Raw genomic sequence first — 18307 nt, 5'->3', positions numbered from 1 at the left:
ACTCTGCAAGCTGAACTCCTCTGACTGTAGGTGGGTATCATCATCTCTTGTGTATCCTAATACAGTATAGGCATGCAGGAACTCTGCAAGCTGACCTCCTCTGACTGTAGGTGGGTATCATCATCCCTTGTGTATCCGAATACAGTGTAGGGATACTGTATATATTTTGTCCCCGTTCACCCAGTGAGGTGCAAGTTGGGTAATGTCCAGGTAAGGAAAGCATAGCCAAGTGAAATATTGCCTTGATGAGTTGCATTGCTTAGTTGTCGCACCTTCGCACTATTGCTCAGCCCATTCTCTCTCATTGGGAGTTGGTGAGGTGATAGGGTGTACTCTTCCACAGAGTACACCCCGGGTCAGGGAGCAGCCAGTTGGTCTTACTTCCACCCACCTAAGCGTTAATCTCCATAGTAAAGAGCTGAAAGTTTTGTATTTGGTGTCAGAACAAATGACAAATTTGGAAATAATTTGTATTTTTGCTAATCATACAAACATGAAGCTCGTTACGCATACTGGCCTGCTGTCACCTACCCCCAAGAAGTCCTGTCTGCAATTGCAAAGTGGCTGTGTTGGCTACTGCGCGTGTAAACGGGTTGGTGGGTCTACCTCATGCTACTCCCCTGCTAATCGGCAGATGGGAGTAACATCTCACTAATATTTCACCGCTATTTTCAGCTGTTGACGAAATGTTTCTCCATAGTAAGGAGCTTCAGGTTTGTACGGTTAGGAAAAATACAAATTGTTTCCTAATTTGTTAATTTTTTTTCATTTACTTGCTTACTGAAGTGCCATCTCCTGGTTGGTGGCGGTCAGTTGCCTCCACCTCTCCCTGTCTCAGCCATTTCTAACGTGATTTGGTTTATAATTAATCTCAAAGCCCACCACAATATTGTCTGTGTACTTTGTCATATGTCTCCCCCTCGAACTCCTCCCCTCTGTCCTCCCAGTGAGACAAAAGTGATCTATTTTCTCTCTTCTTATGATGTGCTAACAAAACTTGGTTCGCTTTTATTTCATTTACCATTGCTCTGCACTCCAAGTCTTGCCATTGCCTCCTCATTTGTTACTCTGTCTGTCCAAGATATTCCGAGCATCATCCTTTGAAACCACATCTCTGCTGCATTTAGATTGTTTCCCAGTGCTCTCGTTGTCCAGCTGTCTGATCCATACATTAGGTTAGACCATACATATCTTTTTAAAGCTCTAATTCTTGTTTTTGCACCAATTCTATCATTTGTAGGTATATTTTTCATGTTTTTAAAGGCATTTTGGCTATCAGGATTCTCTTCTTTATTTCTCATTTTACTCTTCCAGCTTGAGTTACCATATTCTTTGTTGATCTCTATTTTTATTGGTGATTCTTTTTTTTTAAACTGCATCATCATATGGGTCAGTGAATCAAGAATATGTTCCAGAATTGTATGCAAGCTGGAGGTTCATATCTACATCAAAAGATCTTATAAACACTGTGCCCAAAGTTTTGGCAAGCATATCATTGCCTTATCTGGTGCTGAATGTTTATTTTTGGCCATTGTATTAATATTGGTGATATCACTGTCTAGGATGAAGGATATGGCTTTTCAGCTTACTACCTTCTAGTATCTCTTGCAGTTGTTTCCTGTGACTCTTGTCACAGTGACTGTGCCATCAACATCCTTCTCTTTCTTTCCCTAGGGCTTCCTTTCTTTCTCAACTACATTATATTACAAACCCAGCTTTAGAGACATGTCACCAAGGTCTCTGGCACTAGTCAATTCTCTTCCTCTCATGGAAAAGCCACTGTGATGCATGTTGGGGCATTTTCTATTTCTTTTATTAAGCACAACTTTAATATTATTTTAATTAATAAAAGTATCTCCATCAATCATATCAGTGCAAATAATTATTGGTATTTAGACCCTCAGGAAAGTGGGTGATGGTAAAATGCTGTATAGTTCCTTAACTTTACTTTTTGAGTTTAGGTGAACAATAGTTTTACAGTATTCTTTGTTGTTGAAATATAGGTTTTTAAACACAGACTGGAACAATAAAAACTCTTGAAGATTGGAGGCTGCAACCGTAGACTTCTGCTACACACTTCAGCATTCGGGATGCAAAATCCTTGAGTTCGCTGTGGGCGATTAGGGGATTGCTTCTTCGTAGATGTGTCCACTCATTGACACTCTTCTTGGTAATTTCTCCTTCATCGAAGATAATCTTATACCTCCCGGTTGAAAGGTAAGATTGTTGGCAGCTAGGGAACTCGGTCCCTACGTTGTCCGTCTTTGGACACTTAGAAAATATCTTCCTGTTAACTTGACATTTAGTTAGTGCAGCCAACTCTGCACCTGATGTGGGACCTTGCCCCATGATGGGGGGAGGGGGGTGGGGGGGGGTGGACAACCGACTATGGCGGTTTACTGTAGGAAAGAGCGCCCTTCTTCTATGCGTTATTAGCTTAAGTAGCCCAGAACAAGGGTATTGTAATTGCGTCACGTCATGTGACTGTTCTTGGTGTTCTATTGGTCCCTTCTTCTGACGTAATGGTAACATCATATGTCACTTCCTGTTTCCCGGCAGGCGTGCATTTTTGTTGCATGAGTCACTATATGTTTCCATCGTTGGTCGTTGTTATGGCGAACTAACCTGCGACGTAAGTACTTTTCATCAACACTGGCTTTCGAGTACCATCTCACTCCGATTTTATTTCTCTCTCTCTCTCTCTCTCTCTCTCTCTCTCTCTCTCTCTCTCTCTCTCTCTCTCTCTCTCTCTCTCTCTCTCTCTCTCTCTCTCTCTCTCTCTCTCTCTCTCTCTCTCTCTTTTGTTTATCTAACGAATAAATCTCATAAAATACTTAATCAAATACACATCACCTTATTCAGTGTGAAATTTTCTCCTTTACATGACACCACTCTCTCATTCATTAGGTTCAATATTATTTAGTATGGTAGGAATTTCCTTCGTGTTGTGGCCATACTGTCAGATGATCTTTCCAATCTAATAGTTGAATCAGTGAAACTTCAAAAATACAAAATTGGGTGCAAGTGTTACCTGTTAGTCTTGTTTCATTGTTTATTTGTGTATTGCCTTGTATTTCATGTTGGAACAAATATTTTTTTGTGTGTGTTTTTGTTTATTCTTAACCTCTGTTTATTCTTAACTACTTGGTTTCTTTTCCATAGGCTGCTTTTCCTGTTTGGGTCCTTGGGCTTTTTAGTGCTTTGCCTTTTCAAGTGTGGGGTGGGGGTTGTAGCTTGGCTAGTAATGATAATGATGATGATATAAGATCCAGTAAAGATTCATGCCTTGGTGTTATTAATGGGATACTCGTCTTCTTGAAGCTTCTGTTCTGATTTTAGCTGCTTTTCAAGTAAAACAAAGTGAAGTCTTAATGATTTTTCTTGTTCTTTTATTTTAAAATTTAACTTGGGACTTGCTGGCATTCTTTAAGTAGGGATTTAAGTTGATGCCACTCAACCTTTTTGAAGTTCTACTTTTTGAATGTTACTCATAAGTCTTGAGATTTACTCGTAACTTGTTGTAAGTGTGACAAAACCTCAGTTGGGAAGAATGAGGTCTTCATTCTCATTATCCTCTTTCCCCCTGATCCTTTTATTTTCATGGCACCCATTTGAAATTATTGGACTTTATTGTGTTTTAATTTTCACACTTTTGATTGCTTGAGAGAGTGGTAGCCTTTCATCTTAGTTATTTTACAAGTTTATCATTTACTTTACCATGTAGGCCCTAGCTACTTTACATGAGGGGTTGTGTTTGGCAAAGCCTAGTGCAAACTACTTTATGGACGTTATTGGACCACTCCTTGAGAGAATTTGCTTATCTTATTGTTTTTTCTTATGGACCTCCTTATCCATTGCCTCCTTAAATCATCCCACGAAATTTGTAACCCAATAAGATTGAAAAGGTTGTAATGAACAAAGTGTTTTTTATCACAAGTATTTTTAAGACTAACCCATTAATCATAGAGTAATGAAAGAATGACAGTGGCTGCAGGTGTGTTGTGGGTGGTTTTGGAATACATTTAAGCAGAATCAGTACTCTGGTGGGATTAAAGATCTGTTACTTAGAAGTAACATAATTTATGGCTGGAGTAGCTTCGAAAATTTGTAATGTTACCAAAAATGTAATTTTTTAATCCCTTTTTTCTCTCATTTTTATATTCTTTCTTTTATATTAGGATGAAGATAAGCATTGCTGTATTTTTTCATTTGTTTCATTTTCTGTGTTATTTTTTTTCAAATATTGATGATGGTATATTTATGTGTCTAATTTTTTCTTATATATAGTTCTGTATGGGATGTATATTTGCACTTATGGATTGGTTGACTACACTTATACCCCATTTTGCACATGTGGGAGCTCTGTCTATTTGCATGCTTTGAAATACGCATCCTGATATTGTATACTCTAATTTAAGATTTTACATTTGAAGTTTGTTACATGAAACACACACATAGTAATTTTACACTTAATGGTAATGGTTTCAATTATAAAGTTGCTTTGTACTATTTCCATGAATCTCCCCCGATGTTCATATTGCATACTCTCCAGGAGTCCAGTTTAATTGCCACTTGCCCGTAATTTTTTAAAGATTTTATAATTTTCTCCCTTTCTTTCACTTTAACAAATGCATAACAAATGCAGGCCCTTAACAAAAGAAAAGAGCCCTCTAGCAGTAAATGGTAGGATGCCTTGGTTGCCGATTATGAAGTATAGTTTTCCGTTATCTTCGTCGCACAGCCGTGATCACCGTTAGGTTGCTTACTCTCTTACATTGTTTACATACTGTACTCGGTATGTCTTCCCTTGGATTACTTACCAAGTCTTGCCTGGAGTGTGCACAAGAATTATTTCTGGAAGATCATGATCCACATTCCCTTTTTGTGTCATGTTGAGGCAATACTGTGATTTAAATGATTTTTATTATTATTATTATTATTATTATTATTATTATTATTATTATTATTATTATCATCAGCTAAGCTACAACCCTAGTTGGAAAAGCAAGATGCTATATGCCCAAGGGCTCTAACAAGGAAAAATAGCTCAGTGAGGAAAGGAAATAATGAAATAAATAAAAGATCTGGGAGATAATGAACAATTAAAATAAAATATTTTAAAAACAGTAACATCAAAAGTAAGAGATATTTCATAAATAGACTACAAAAAGACTTGTGTAAGCCTGTTCAACATGAAAACATTTGCTGCAAGTTTGAACTTTAGAAGTTCTATCGATTCAACTACCCAACTAGGAAGATCATTCCACAGCTTGGTCACAGCTGAAATAAAGCTTCTAGAATATTGTGTAGTATTAAGCCTCATGATTGAGAAGGCCTGACTATTATAATTAACTGCATGCCTAGTAATACGAACAGGATGGAACTGTCCGGGAAGATCTGAATGTAAAGGATGATCAGAATTATGAAAAATCTTATGCAACATGCATAATGAACTAATTAAACAATGGTGCCAGAGATTAATATCTAGATCAGGAATAAGAAATTTAATAGACCGTAAGTTTCTCTCCAACAAATTACGATGAGAAACATCAGCTGAAGACTAGACAGGAGGACGCTCCTCGAAACAAGGTAGAATGAAAGAATTTAAACACTTCAGAATATATTGATCACCAAAAATCTTGTAAGACTTTCTCAATAAGCCAATTATTTGTGCAATTGTAGACAGACCTAATGTGTTTCTCAAAAGTAAATTAGCTGTTGAGAATTATACCTAAAATTTTATGAGCCATACAGAGTTAAAGAAACAACATCAATGCTGAGATCCAGATGTTGAGGAGCCACTGTCCTTGACCTGCTTATAATCATACTTTTAGTTTTGTTAGGATTCAACTTCATACCCCATAATTTGCACCATGCACTAATTTTAGCTAGATCTCTATTAAGGGATTCAGCAACCTCAGATCTACATTCTGGAGATGGAATTGATGTAGAGTGTAGCAGCATCTTCATACGCAACAAGCTTGTTTTCTAGGCCAAACCACATGACCAATGTGTTTATAGTGAAAAGTAATGAGTGAAGAACACTACCTCGAGGAACACCAGATATGACATTCCTATATTCACTATAGTGCCCATCAACAACAACTCTTTGAGATCTATTGCTTAGAAATTCAATAATAATGCTAAAAAATGACCCACCTACTCCCAACTGTTTGAGTTTGAAATCAACAGCCTCGTGCTTTCATGATTAACACGGTCAAAGGCAGCACTAAAATCAAGGCCAATCAGACAAACCTCCTGACCACAATCAAGGGATATCTGTACAGCATTGGAGATTGTAAGATGGGCATCACATGCTCCAAGGCCTTTACAAAAACAAAATTGCAAACTAGGGAATAGATGATTGCCTTTAGCAAACCTTTCAACCCTTTTACCCCCAATGGACGTACTGGTACATTTCACAAAACTCATCTCTTTACCCCCATGGACATACCAGTACATCCTTGCAAAAAACTTTTTTTTACATTTTTTTTGCATATTTTTGATAACTTTATGAGAAACTTCAAGTATTTTCCAAAATAATGAGACCAACCTGACCTCTTTATGACGAAAATTAAGGCTGATAGAGCAATTTAAAAAAAATATATTGCAAAATGTGCTTGAAAAAAAAAAAAAACTCCTGTGGGTTAATAGGCCTTCCTGCTTCTCCAAATAAGTATGTCTACAATCATCATTGAACCATGGTTTGTCCTTCCCTTGGTACCTTAGCACACGGGAAGGGATACGCCTATCAGTTATGTTGACCAGATTCTTATTCAAAGGGACAACAGGATGAACACAACTATACAATTGTGACCAATTCAAGCTGAAAAGATCACCGAAAATCCCATTCCAGCCTGCTGGAGATTTCATATAAATCTTACATGAATATGATATATCATGGACAGGCTGCTCAGTCTTCACTATCAATGAAATCAAGGCATGATCAGATATCCCAACTGGAGAACCAACCTTACTTATGACGCTAGGGAAGTCTGTGTACAGTATACGAGGTCCAATAGTGCTTGTTGTTATGCAGCATACAAACCCTTGTCCTTTAATTATGGAGATTGATTCAGTGTGAGCTGGAGACATTTATTAAAAGCCTGGATATGGAGAAGTTTTCCAGCTGGTGAAGGTTGCATGACGAGAAGCCCTGCCCCTTTAACCTCAAGTAGGAAGATTGATTCTGTGTGAGCTGGAGACTTGTTAAAAGCCTGGATATGGAGAAGTTATCCAGCTGGTGAAGGGTGTGTAATGAAGAGCCCTGCCCCCTTTTCCCAGTCAAAGAGCTTCACCGTTGATTCAGTTGATGTTGAGTGCACATGTACTGCCCTTGCCTTACCAAACTTTTTATTTCTTATTTTTCAATTGCAGGAAGTGAATGGTGTTATGGACTTGTGAAAATGGGGTAATTTTAATGTAAAATTTAAAACCAATCTCAATTATCAACTAGATTAAAAATAACATTTATATTGCCACTCCAAACTTTCTCTTAGCTACAGGTTAACTAGCTTGCTTTTTGTTATTTTAGGATTATAATGCTGGTGAAATGCTGTTTATTTCCAGTTTCAGATTTTATGTAGTATTTTGCTTTTTATATTACTTATAGATTTGTGTATTCTTGCGATAGTGATGAGCTTCACAAGCTCTTGACACCACTTGATTCCTTTGTTAAATTTCAGAAGTTCAGTGAATAATAATGGTAATTCTAGCCATTCACTCCCTGATGCCAAGCTTAACCCAACTCCACATGGTCAGTCTGATATTAATAGCATTTCGTTCAATAAGGGTTCTTAAAGTATACTGCTCTCTACAGATTTGAAAGTCTCACACACAGCCTCAAAATCTTTACATACTGTAGTTCATTCTGCTGCTAATCCTTTGCAATTCCATAATCCTAGTAGCTCTATAAAAGGTCTTCCACTGTCTTGGGTTAGAGTTCTCTAGCTTGAGAGTACATTTGGGTACACTATTCCTTCTAGTTTCTCTTCCTCTTGTTTTGTTAAAGTTTTTATAGTTTATATTTATATTAGAAATATTTATTTGAATGTTACTTTTCTTAAAATATTTTATTTTTCCTTGTTTCCTTTCCTCACTTGGTTATTTTCCCTGTTGGAGCCCCTGGGCTTATTGCATCCTGTATTTCCAACTAGGGTTGTAGCTTAGTAAACGATACTACCACTACTACTACTACTACTACTACTACTACTACTACAACAGACGAGTGTCAAGATGGAGACACCAATCTCTGTTCTCTAGGCCATCAGGAAGAATGACTACTTTCTGACCACAGGCCTGAAGGACGCCTATTTTCAGATCACCATCCAATCTGCCTCGAGGAAGTACCAAAGGTTTCTCTTTCAAGACAAAATTTTCCAGTTCAAGGTGCTGTGCTTCGCCCCATCAACAGCTCCTCAAGTCTTCACTAAGATCTTTGTCCTTGTCTCAGCCTGGGCTTATGCCATGGGCATTAGGCTCCTGAGATACCTGGACGACTGGTTTCTCTTAGCAGAATCCCAAGCTCTCCAACTGAAACACACTTACTTCTGGGTCTGTGCAAGGATTTATGGGTCCAACTTAACCTGCAAAAGTCCAGCCTTGTCCTCTAGCAGTCCATCAGGTATCTAGGTATGGACAGACTCGGTCCATGCCAAAGCCTTTCCTTCAGCCAACAGAATATTAAGATTCAGAATATTGGCAACAATCTTTCGGAAGGGGAACCATCCTGCCCTGACTTGGCAGAAGCTACTAGGCCATCTCTCCTTGTTAGAGGACCTCATCCCTCTGGGAAGGTTGCATCTGCGCTCGGTGCAGTGGGCTCTAATGAATCAATGGTCATAAGCTTCAGATCACCCTACAACTCTGCTGCAAGTATCTCAGGAGATGGTAAAAGACCTCCTTTGGTGGGTGGATGAGTTTTGAATGGTCTTTGCTTCCTCTAGTGGCTAAGAGACTTGTGACTTTGTGGGGTTCCACGTCTCTCGACATGTTCGCCACCCATGTGAATCCCAAACGCCTGGTGTATTGCTCTCCAGTCCCAGGCCAAGCTGTAGTGATGGAAGACGCATTTCAACACCATGGGATGGTTTAGACTTCTACGCCTTCCATCCATTCTATCTGATCCCATTAGACACAGAACACATTCAGAGTCAGAACATCCAAGGGAGTCAGAGTAACACTAGTGGCTCCAAAGTGGCCAGCAGTGGAGTGGTATTCAGAACTTCTGGAACTTCTCACAGAAGTACCAAGAGAACTTCCAGAATGGCCAAACCTGTTACAGCAACCTCACATAAGAAGATTCCACGATGTAGTAAATTTACATTGGCTGTCCTTTTGCAGCTGGAGACTATCAAGCATCTCCTGTAGCAGTTTATCAGGCAAAGGGGAAAATCTTTAGTGAATGATGTCATAGGGGGAATATTACTCCACTCAAAGCCATTATTCCCCTGATTGCAAACTTTTTGGAATGCTTGAGTCACAAGAATGCCCTTTCGGTTAATGCAGTAAAAGGCTACTGCTCAGCCTTGAGCCAAGTACTCAAACTGAAAGGATTGAATCTCGCCAACTCTTAGAACTCTCAGCTCATATTAGGAGTTTTGAGCAGTCTCCCCCCCCCCCCCCCTTGAGAACTAAAGCCCCCTTCCTGTGATGTGGCTAAGATCTTATGGTCCTTGAAGAAAGCTTGTTGCATCCTGTATTTCCAACTAGGGTTGTAGCTTAGTAAACAATACTACCAATACTACTACTACTACTACTAGTACTACTACTACTACTACTACTACTAGTACTACTACTACTACTACTACAACAGACGAGTGTCAAGATGGAGACACCAATCTCTGTTCTCTAGGCCATCAGGAAGAATGACTACTTTCTGCATAAAGCGGAGACCTTACCTTAAAGACCATCTTGCTCCTTGCTTCAGCTTTGGCCAAGAGAGTGAGTGAATTGTAAGGTCCATCTCATCTTGTGTCACATTCAGAGGGTGGAAAGAGCTATCTTTTTGCTTTGTTCCAGAAATTGTGGCCAAAACCCAAAATACAGTTGATAATGATCTTAGATTTGACCCTTTCATGATCTTGTCTCAAAGAGGTAACTGATAACATGTTATTATGTCCTGTAAGATGTGTATAAATATTTAGAGAGAATGCATAATCTTAAACCTAAAATGTCCTACTTGTTTGTGAGCACTGGCTACTCCAAAATGAAAGTTTCCAGAAATACTATTTCTTTCTGGTTGAGAGGAACTATCATGAGAGCCTATAGATACTCGGGGAAAGTGTCTCCAAGGGCCTCCCTTCAAGCACATGATATATGTGGGCTTGTCGCAACCTTAGCGTTCCGCAAGAACCACTCTGTAACACAAGTTCTAAAAGCTTTAGTTTGAAAGAGACAAACCACTTTTATTACCTTAGAGATTGCACTTGCAGGTTTTTGACGCCTTTTCTATGGGCTCTATTGTTGCTGCAAACAAAGTCTAACTATAAGTTCTTATGGGACATGTAACTGCTCTTATCTTGGGCATCTGTTATTCTCTGTATTATAAGGGTATGTAATAACCACTAAGGTGAATGGTAATCTTGATCAGACTTGATGCCTTTACTTGGAATCCACCCTATCCACTCTAATGCAGGCAAGAATGCCTTGAAGTTGAGCACTGGTTGATATATTGGATGATAAATTGAATACAGTACTGTACATTGATAATATGCAGCACTTGATGTTCTTATCACTTCATCCTGGCAAAGGTCTCTCTAGAATTAAATGTAAGGCCTTGCCTCTTTATGTGGTGGCTGTGCTGTTCATAGATAATTCACTTTGATCTCTTGCTATTGCTATAGTAATTGTATCTTAAGAGAGAAGGACTGACCTCCTACCTTCACCAAGACTTCCTTCCACCTAAGAAAGACTCCCATATAAATGACTCGGAAGTTTTTATACACGTAGGAATAAACTATGAATTTTATATGATTTGTATTTTTCCTAGCTATACAAACCCGAGTCATTTACTAAAAGTCCTGCCTCAACCACCTTGCAAGTCTTTGATCAGATGAGTGTTGTAACAAGCGCTTCGAACAACCATAGTGCGTCATGCGCAGCAGTTGTCTTGCATTGCAGCATTACGTAATCAAACCTCCAACTTTTTGATTGTCTGGTTGTAGAAAACGAGACTAGAAGTAACCTTGTATAAATGACTCAGGTTTGTATAGCTAGGAAAATACATACATACATATACCAAGGCACTTCCCCCAATTTTGGGGGTTAGCCGACATCAACAAATAAAACAAAAACAAAAAGGGGACCTTTACTCTCTACGTTCCTCCCAGCCTGACAAGGCACTCAACCGAGTTCAGCTGGTGCTGCTAGGGTGCCACAGCCCACCCTCCCCCGTTATCCACCACAGATGAAGCTTTATAATGCTGAATCCCCTACTGCTGCTACCTCCACGGTCATCTAAGGCACCGGAGGAAGCAGCAGGGCCTATCGGAACTGCGTCACAATCGCGCGCCATTCATTCCTATTTCTAGCACGCTCTCTTGCCTCTCTCACATCTATCCTCCTATCACCCAGAGCTTTCTTCACTCCATCCATCCACCCAAACCTTGGCCTTCCTCTTCAACTTTTCTCATCAACTCTTGCATTCATCACCTTCTTTAGCAGACAGCCATTTTCCATTCTCTTAACATGGCCAAACCACCTCAACACATTCTTACTCTAACTGTTGCAACTTCTTCAAATTCTTCTGGAGCACAGTCTTCTGGAAAAGAACTGAAGAAAAGAGGAGACTCCAATTTAGGCTTCGAGAGAGGTAGGAGCATCACTTTTCCTAGTGAAGTCAGTACCCCATGATTCTCGTAAAAATTTGCCTTCCTATGTGATGGTTGATGACTATGATAGCTAGGACTTGGACCTCAGGGAACTGTGGCCTTTCTTAGGCATCTATGGCAATCTGTTTGCAGAGAAGCAGCTGAAAGTATTGGCACCATCCTGGATTTCTGCTGTTGTACTCTTCTCTTCTGCTGTTCCACATGTTGGTTGTGACGACTGCCGACGAGTCCTTGCCTGCTGTAGGAGAAGATCCCTATCTTCTCCTCCTGTGGTTTCATCGCTGCTGGACAGGAAATCTTGAACTAAGACTTCTGGAAAGGGGAAGAAACGCCTTTCTTCCTCTCCTAGCTCTGTATCTTCAATCTCGACTTCAACTGCTGAGCCCTCAGATGCTGTACCATTTGCTCTGAAGATCAACAAACCCCTATCACGACCAATTGTACAAATCTTTGTGAGGCTTGCCCTACCGTTTTTCGCATGTGTTAAAGAGGCACTGCTGTACCACCCACAAACCTTCGAAAGGTGAGGTGGTATGAGGTACAGATTGTCATGCTCTTGCTTCCAGCACTCAATCTTGTACAATGAAAAAAGTGTCGCTACATCAACCTGTTGGAAATCCAAGCAGTGCTTCTAGCATTGCAAGCTTTCCAACAAAGTTTGATGGAGCACTGTAGTATTGATAAGTGACAACATTACCATGGTGGCCTACATTAACAAGCAAGGGGGCACAGTTTTACAGTATCTCTGCGTGTTAGCAAACCTGTCGAATGTTTTGATATTCAACAATGTTCTAGAGCTGTTTGTAAAGCTCATTCCTTGCAAAAGGAATGTTCTAGCCAAAACACTCAATCTCCAGGAATAAGTCATAGAAGCACTATGGTCCCTTCATCCTCTAGCAGTAGAAAGACTTCCTGCACCAGCGCTCACTGTCTATCAACATATTTGCCTCACAGCTCTACAAAAAGGTACTAGTATTCTGCTCTCCAGTTCCAGATCTGTCGGTGAACCATGAGAGACTACTCCTAGCATCCGTGGGACAGCTAAGATGTCCTCACATTTCCTCTGATCCTTCTGATTCGATGGGTAATCAAGAGGTGGTTGATGACTCCGAATCTCAGAATGACCTTGGTGGCTCCAAAGTGGCCACATTCCGAATGATACCTAGATCTGATGATGTTCCTTAGTTAAGGTACCAAGAGAACTACCCTAATGGCCCGAATTTGTTATTCCCATCTCTAGAGGTACCACAACTTAGAGCCATACCTGTCTCTTCATGACAGTTGATACAGCATCTCTTCCAACCAAAAGGCTTTTTGCAAGAAACTTCACAGGATATGTCTGGATATCTGCAAAGATTTTTTGTAGAGGTCCATCTTCTGCTATTTTTGTCATAGAATGAATACTTTGTCTGTTTGAAGCCTCTCTGAAACTAATAGCTGATTTCCTCTTTCTATCTTTGTTTGGAGAAGCTCATCTCATTGGATAAAGGCTATCATGGCCTGAAAGACATAGACATTGCCACTTTGTTGGAGCTGTCTATACTTATGAGGAGTTTTGAGCAGTCTTTTCCTCCCAATGAACTCAAACCACCGGTGGGGAATGACACCAAAGTTCTCAGGTCTCTCAAAAGGACTACTGTACAAACCCGTGAGTTAATGGTCAGAGAGGAATCAACTCTCAAGACTGTCTTCCTTCTTACTTTTGCCTAGATGCAGTGAGTAGACAATTTGCATGTCATCATGTATGTCACTAGTCATTCAGCGAGATGAAAGGATGTCTCCTTTACCTTTTTTGTTCCAGAGTTTGTAGCAAAGAACCAGAACCCAGTCATCCACGATTCCAGTTTGAGTCCTTCTCCATCCTCCTTGATAAAGTGATAAGAAATCAGGATGATTTTCATCTCTGTCCTGTAAGGGAACTATAGCAGAACCTAAAGAGGATTTGAACTTTCAAACCACAACACCAGAGACTTCCTTAGCACCAGCTGGGTGATAAAAAAGATCTTCTAGCTTCACGAAACCATCAGACGGGCATATCTGATGTCATCCGAAGGATCAGAGGTAACTTCCCAAGCATACGCCACCAAAGTTAGAAGGACTGGTTTAACATTAGCCTTCAGGAAGAACCTGTCAGGTGTTCAAGTCTTGAAGGGTGTAGTTTGGAAGGGCCAAACAAGCTTCACTGCCCAACACCTCTAAGAGTATACCCACAGGTCCATGGATACTTTTACCTTCACTCCAGTGGTAGCAGCTCAACAGGTTGAGTAGCGACCCTAGCACCCTTACGTGACTACACGCGTCTCGTGTAAGATAGTGGTTGTGACGGAAGTTTAGGATGAGAGGTAAGATTGTCTGGCTCTTTTTCCTCTTTTTGTTTCCTATCTTCTTGGGTGCAGCAGTAGTTCCTTTACTTGCTGGATTGGACACCATTTAGGTAAACCTATCAAATCAACCAATATTTCTGTACATTTTGAATGTAGAAGTATCTCCCCCATCCTTCTTACAAAGGGGAGGATGGATAAAGATATGCAAACCCTTTTTTTCTTTACTGACCATATATTTCAGACACCATATCCTTAGATGGATATACTGTACAGTAGGTTCTTCCATTACCGTCTGTCTCTTTTGGCAGAAACCGAGGTCTAATACCTAGGACATCCTCTCCCAGGTTAAGAGGTTGGCTGGAGTCATTGCTAAGGCTCCTTTTTCAGGTTCAAGTACTTTGATATCCTAGGATTTAAACCAGCCAGTTTGGGTACAGGAACTTCCTTCCTCCTAAGGGTAAGTCTCCTATTAAAGGATGAAGGTTTATATCTGTCATGGAACAAATCACTCATTTTAAAGTAATTTATATTTTTTCTAACTATTCATATCCGAGTCCTGTAAGTTACGCTTCATGCCTCAATTGTCTTGCAAGTCTATGTTAAGCCTAGAAGTGGCAGCTCAATGGACTCTGGTTGGCAGGGCTTACCCACCACCTGGCCGCAACTACCATCGCCTATTTATACAGTACATTTTAACAGCTAGGTGCCAGCTTCACTAAATCGTGGTCCTATTGAAAGATTTATGGTTTGTATTGTTAGGAAAACTGCAAATTATTTTTAAAAATTTTATTTTTTTTATTTCTGTATTGAAACCCCTCTACATGATACCTCAGGGACTTCCCCTATGCCCCCCTCTTAAGGATCAAATGAACTTCTTCCAGAAAAAGTAGGCTTCAAATCCAATATAATTAAGGAAAGGTGTTGGAATTTGTATGCAAAGAAGAGAGGAGGAGAGCCTTGCCTTAGTCTCTGCCCCAATGTTCGTCCATCCCACTTCTGCAGGGCATCCTTACCAGTGGAAGGGGGAAGGGTATACTTTCCTCTTCCTACTTTAACCTGATGACTTAGCAGTAATTCTGGCTGGCTCCTCTGTTAAATTGATATTTATGCGTTAAAGCCTCTTGATGCTGGAACTCTTGACTACGATGGAAAGCAGGTGCTTAACCTGAATGCAGATCTCAGCCTTAGACCCCTTTGCTAGAACTTGTAGAATATGCACTGAGCCTGTCTATCAGTGTATTATTCTACCTTGGGATAAAGGAAGAAGAGCAGAAGGATAGCCCTCTATCAAAAAATCTCCCCCTTCCTTCCATGACCAAGATGGTTAGCTTGTCTCTCATGTGGCAAGCCAAATACCTCCAGGAGGAATGTATTATAAGATCTCCAGTCTGGAAGTCTGAGGGGAAGAGAAGGCTGGAGAAGCCTGTGATAGCAGCCTCCTGCTGCATCATGATGTTTGCGTAGGGAAATTTTGTCTGAGGAAGTGGTGTCTTGAGAAAGTTGTTAAGTAAAACTAAGTGGCTTTTATTAATTCATAGGAGCAAGCAATCCTCTGCTGTTCTTTGACTGTGCCCCCTCTCCTTTGAGGAAAACCTGACTGATAACTTGGTAGAATGAGACTGAAATGTCGTTGAATATCACTCTGGCTCTTGCGAAGGCTTCTTTGTGAGTGCGTTGCATTTTATAAGGTTTATAGAACAGCCTTACTTTCTGGTAAGGGTGGAGGAGTATGAATATGGAAAAAATCTGTTCAGACATAACGTATTTAAAACATTATTTTGAAAACATTGACGTTAATTAAAGATTTAAGCCTTGTGGTGTTCATGTGCCCCTCAATGGATTCTATATAATACTGGATAATGAACAAACAGCTTAGTGACCTTACTCAAAAAATCTAAAATAAAGAGGGGTCAGAGAAGGTGAAAACTATATTTATAATAACAAGAGATAATTATTTTTGAGTGACAGACTTCAAAGTTGAAATTGTTCAACTCTCCCCTGTCCACACGATTGAGCATGCTCGACGGGCAAACCTTGATACCAGACCACAATAGATAGTGTGAATGAGGGTTGATGATATCAGAAGAGAGAAAAACCACAGGCAGGGAACTGCCAACACTGTTTATTGCCAGATCCTCGCAAAACTGATTGTTGCCAGATCCCTGCCTGTGGGTTTTCCCTCTTATGTTATCAACCCGCGTTCTCACTACCTATTGTGGTCTGGTATCACGGTTTGCCCATCGAGCATGTTCGATCGTGTGGACAGAGCTTTGCTCCATATTTTCTTTTTTTTTTCTTTTAAATCTTTCCATTCATTATTAAGAGGATTCTTGATCTAAATTTTATTATAGTTAGTGTTTAACTTAATAATATTCAGAGTAGTGCTTCTTAAATGTCTGCAGGTTTGGACCCATCAGCAAGCATGAAATATGTAATACTAATACTAAAAAATTGGAGATTGACTTAAAAAACTACCATGGTATTAATAGAATAAATTTTCTAATTTTTCTGTTCAATAACTTAATATGTATGGTAATTAGTGTACATGTACATATTTATTCCCTCTGATTTTTTCTATTTATGTTAATACAGTATATTTGATAAAATTTTATGATGTTTTTTTTCCAGGCTTGGCGACCCCAGCCTCCTCCTCCACCCCTTTTCAGTGATGAAGATGATGATGATGATTGGCTGTCCTGATTTTAGGATAGACAGTTCTGTGTTTCTGTGCAAGGGAAGTAGAGAGGCTTTTATAGATTCTGAACTATTATACTCTTATCAAAGGAGCTTTAACGATGATCTGTCATGTTGATAAACCGAGTAGGTTAGGTACCAACAATTTTATAATTTACACATTCAAATATTCCATTATGTTTCAGAAAGGAGCCTGACTTAAAACTTTCATTGCTTTTATATTTTCAGGATGAAAATTTAGATAGATTCTCGTAAAAAGCACTTGATTACTTCATCATATTACAGAGTACTCATCAGGTAGATTACATACCTCCAAATTAATGTTATTATATATGTACACCGATTTGATATTTTGATTAGACTGAAATGTGTCTCATAACTTTCAAATGAAATTGACTTCTCTTTGATTTTTAGAATGTTCATTTGCAATTTCTCATTCTTATATATGAAAGCTTTGATTTTATTTCAGATATGGGACAAGGAGAAAACTGTACAAGGTTATCCTTTTTAGTAGTCATAAGTATATGATATTAAAATGCTCTGTGCAAAGAAACTACAGCATTACATCAAAATAAAAAGACTGTCATAATGTTTTATGTAAGAAATCTAAATAATTGAATGTTAAGGAGGGCATCTTCACCGATGACTGAAAATACTTATATGCATATGGTGGGTAATTCCATGAGGGTTTAAAAGTTTTATAGAACTAAATTCTCAGTTAATTGGATTTATTTATATTGGTGGTGTTTGTATTATTTTTTTCATATCCATATACTTGATAAGGAAATGCAGTTTTTTATCCATTGCAATATTTACACAGGGTAATTTTGATTTTGTGAATACATTACCATATGCAGTTGCATTTATTGGGCATTTAAGATTTTAAATTTTATAATTGATTATTTAAGGGTGACTGGTTTCATTGGAACCTGAAGAAAAGTCACAAATTGCTTGGGAAACCTTCCCACGAGACAAATTATCTATTTTAGCCTGTTATCGGAGAGGTTTTCTTGAATATATTTTTTTATATATTAGCTGTATCCTGATATTTTTGGCACGGCATGTTTTAGACATTGATAATTTTGAGAGGCATAATAAATTGCCAGAATTTATCAAGGCAATTTACCCTAAATATTCTTATTCTCCCCTAAGTTAATTGCAGATACCCAAGCAACCATTGCCACTTTTTTCCTTGTCTCAAACTTTTATCATGCATGTTTTTATTAATTACCATTAGAATGGTTTGGTGTTGGGCCAATTTTGATAAGATATTGGAGATGTGGAAATGAAAAGGAGAAAAATGGAATGAAATTAAGTTATTTCCAACGCCACTATATTTATATTGTGACATATATAGCCAAAAAGAAAAAAATGTGCAGTATATACAGAAACATCACAAATTGCTGCATAATGCAATGTTTACACTAAGCAGGAAAATAGTATAGACAAATTTAAAAG

At 39.1% G+C, this 18307-nt stretch overlaps 1 protein-coding gene across 3 annotated transcripts in view; it reads left to right on the top strand.

The window, feature by feature from the left end:
• Positions 1 to 17974, top strand: part of LOC137623217 (FK506-binding protein 15-like) — a 176189-nt gene extending 158215 nt beyond the window's left edge. For all 3 annotated transcript variants that reach the window (XM_068353933.1, XM_068353935.1, XM_068353936.1), the window contains exon 18: positions 16784 to 17974. In XM_068353933.1, coding sequence (XP_068210034.1) covers positions 16784 to 16855 — 72 coding nt within the window. In that variant the 3' untranslated portion in view covers positions 16856 to 17974. The remainder of the gene's footprint in view (positions 1 to 16783) is intronic.
• The last annotated feature ends 333 nt before the right edge of the window (positions 17975 to 18307 follow it).

The sequence above is a fragment of the Palaemon carinicauda genome, chromosome 30 (genome assembly GCF_036898095.1).
Source record: "Palaemon carinicauda isolate YSFRI2023 chromosome 30, ASM3689809v2, whole genome shotgun sequence".
NCBI classification, from domain to species: Eukaryota; Metazoa; Arthropoda; class Malacostraca; order Decapoda; family Palaemonidae; genus Palaemon; species Palaemon carinicauda.
This window is presented reverse-complemented; position numbering and strand designations above follow the sequence as displayed.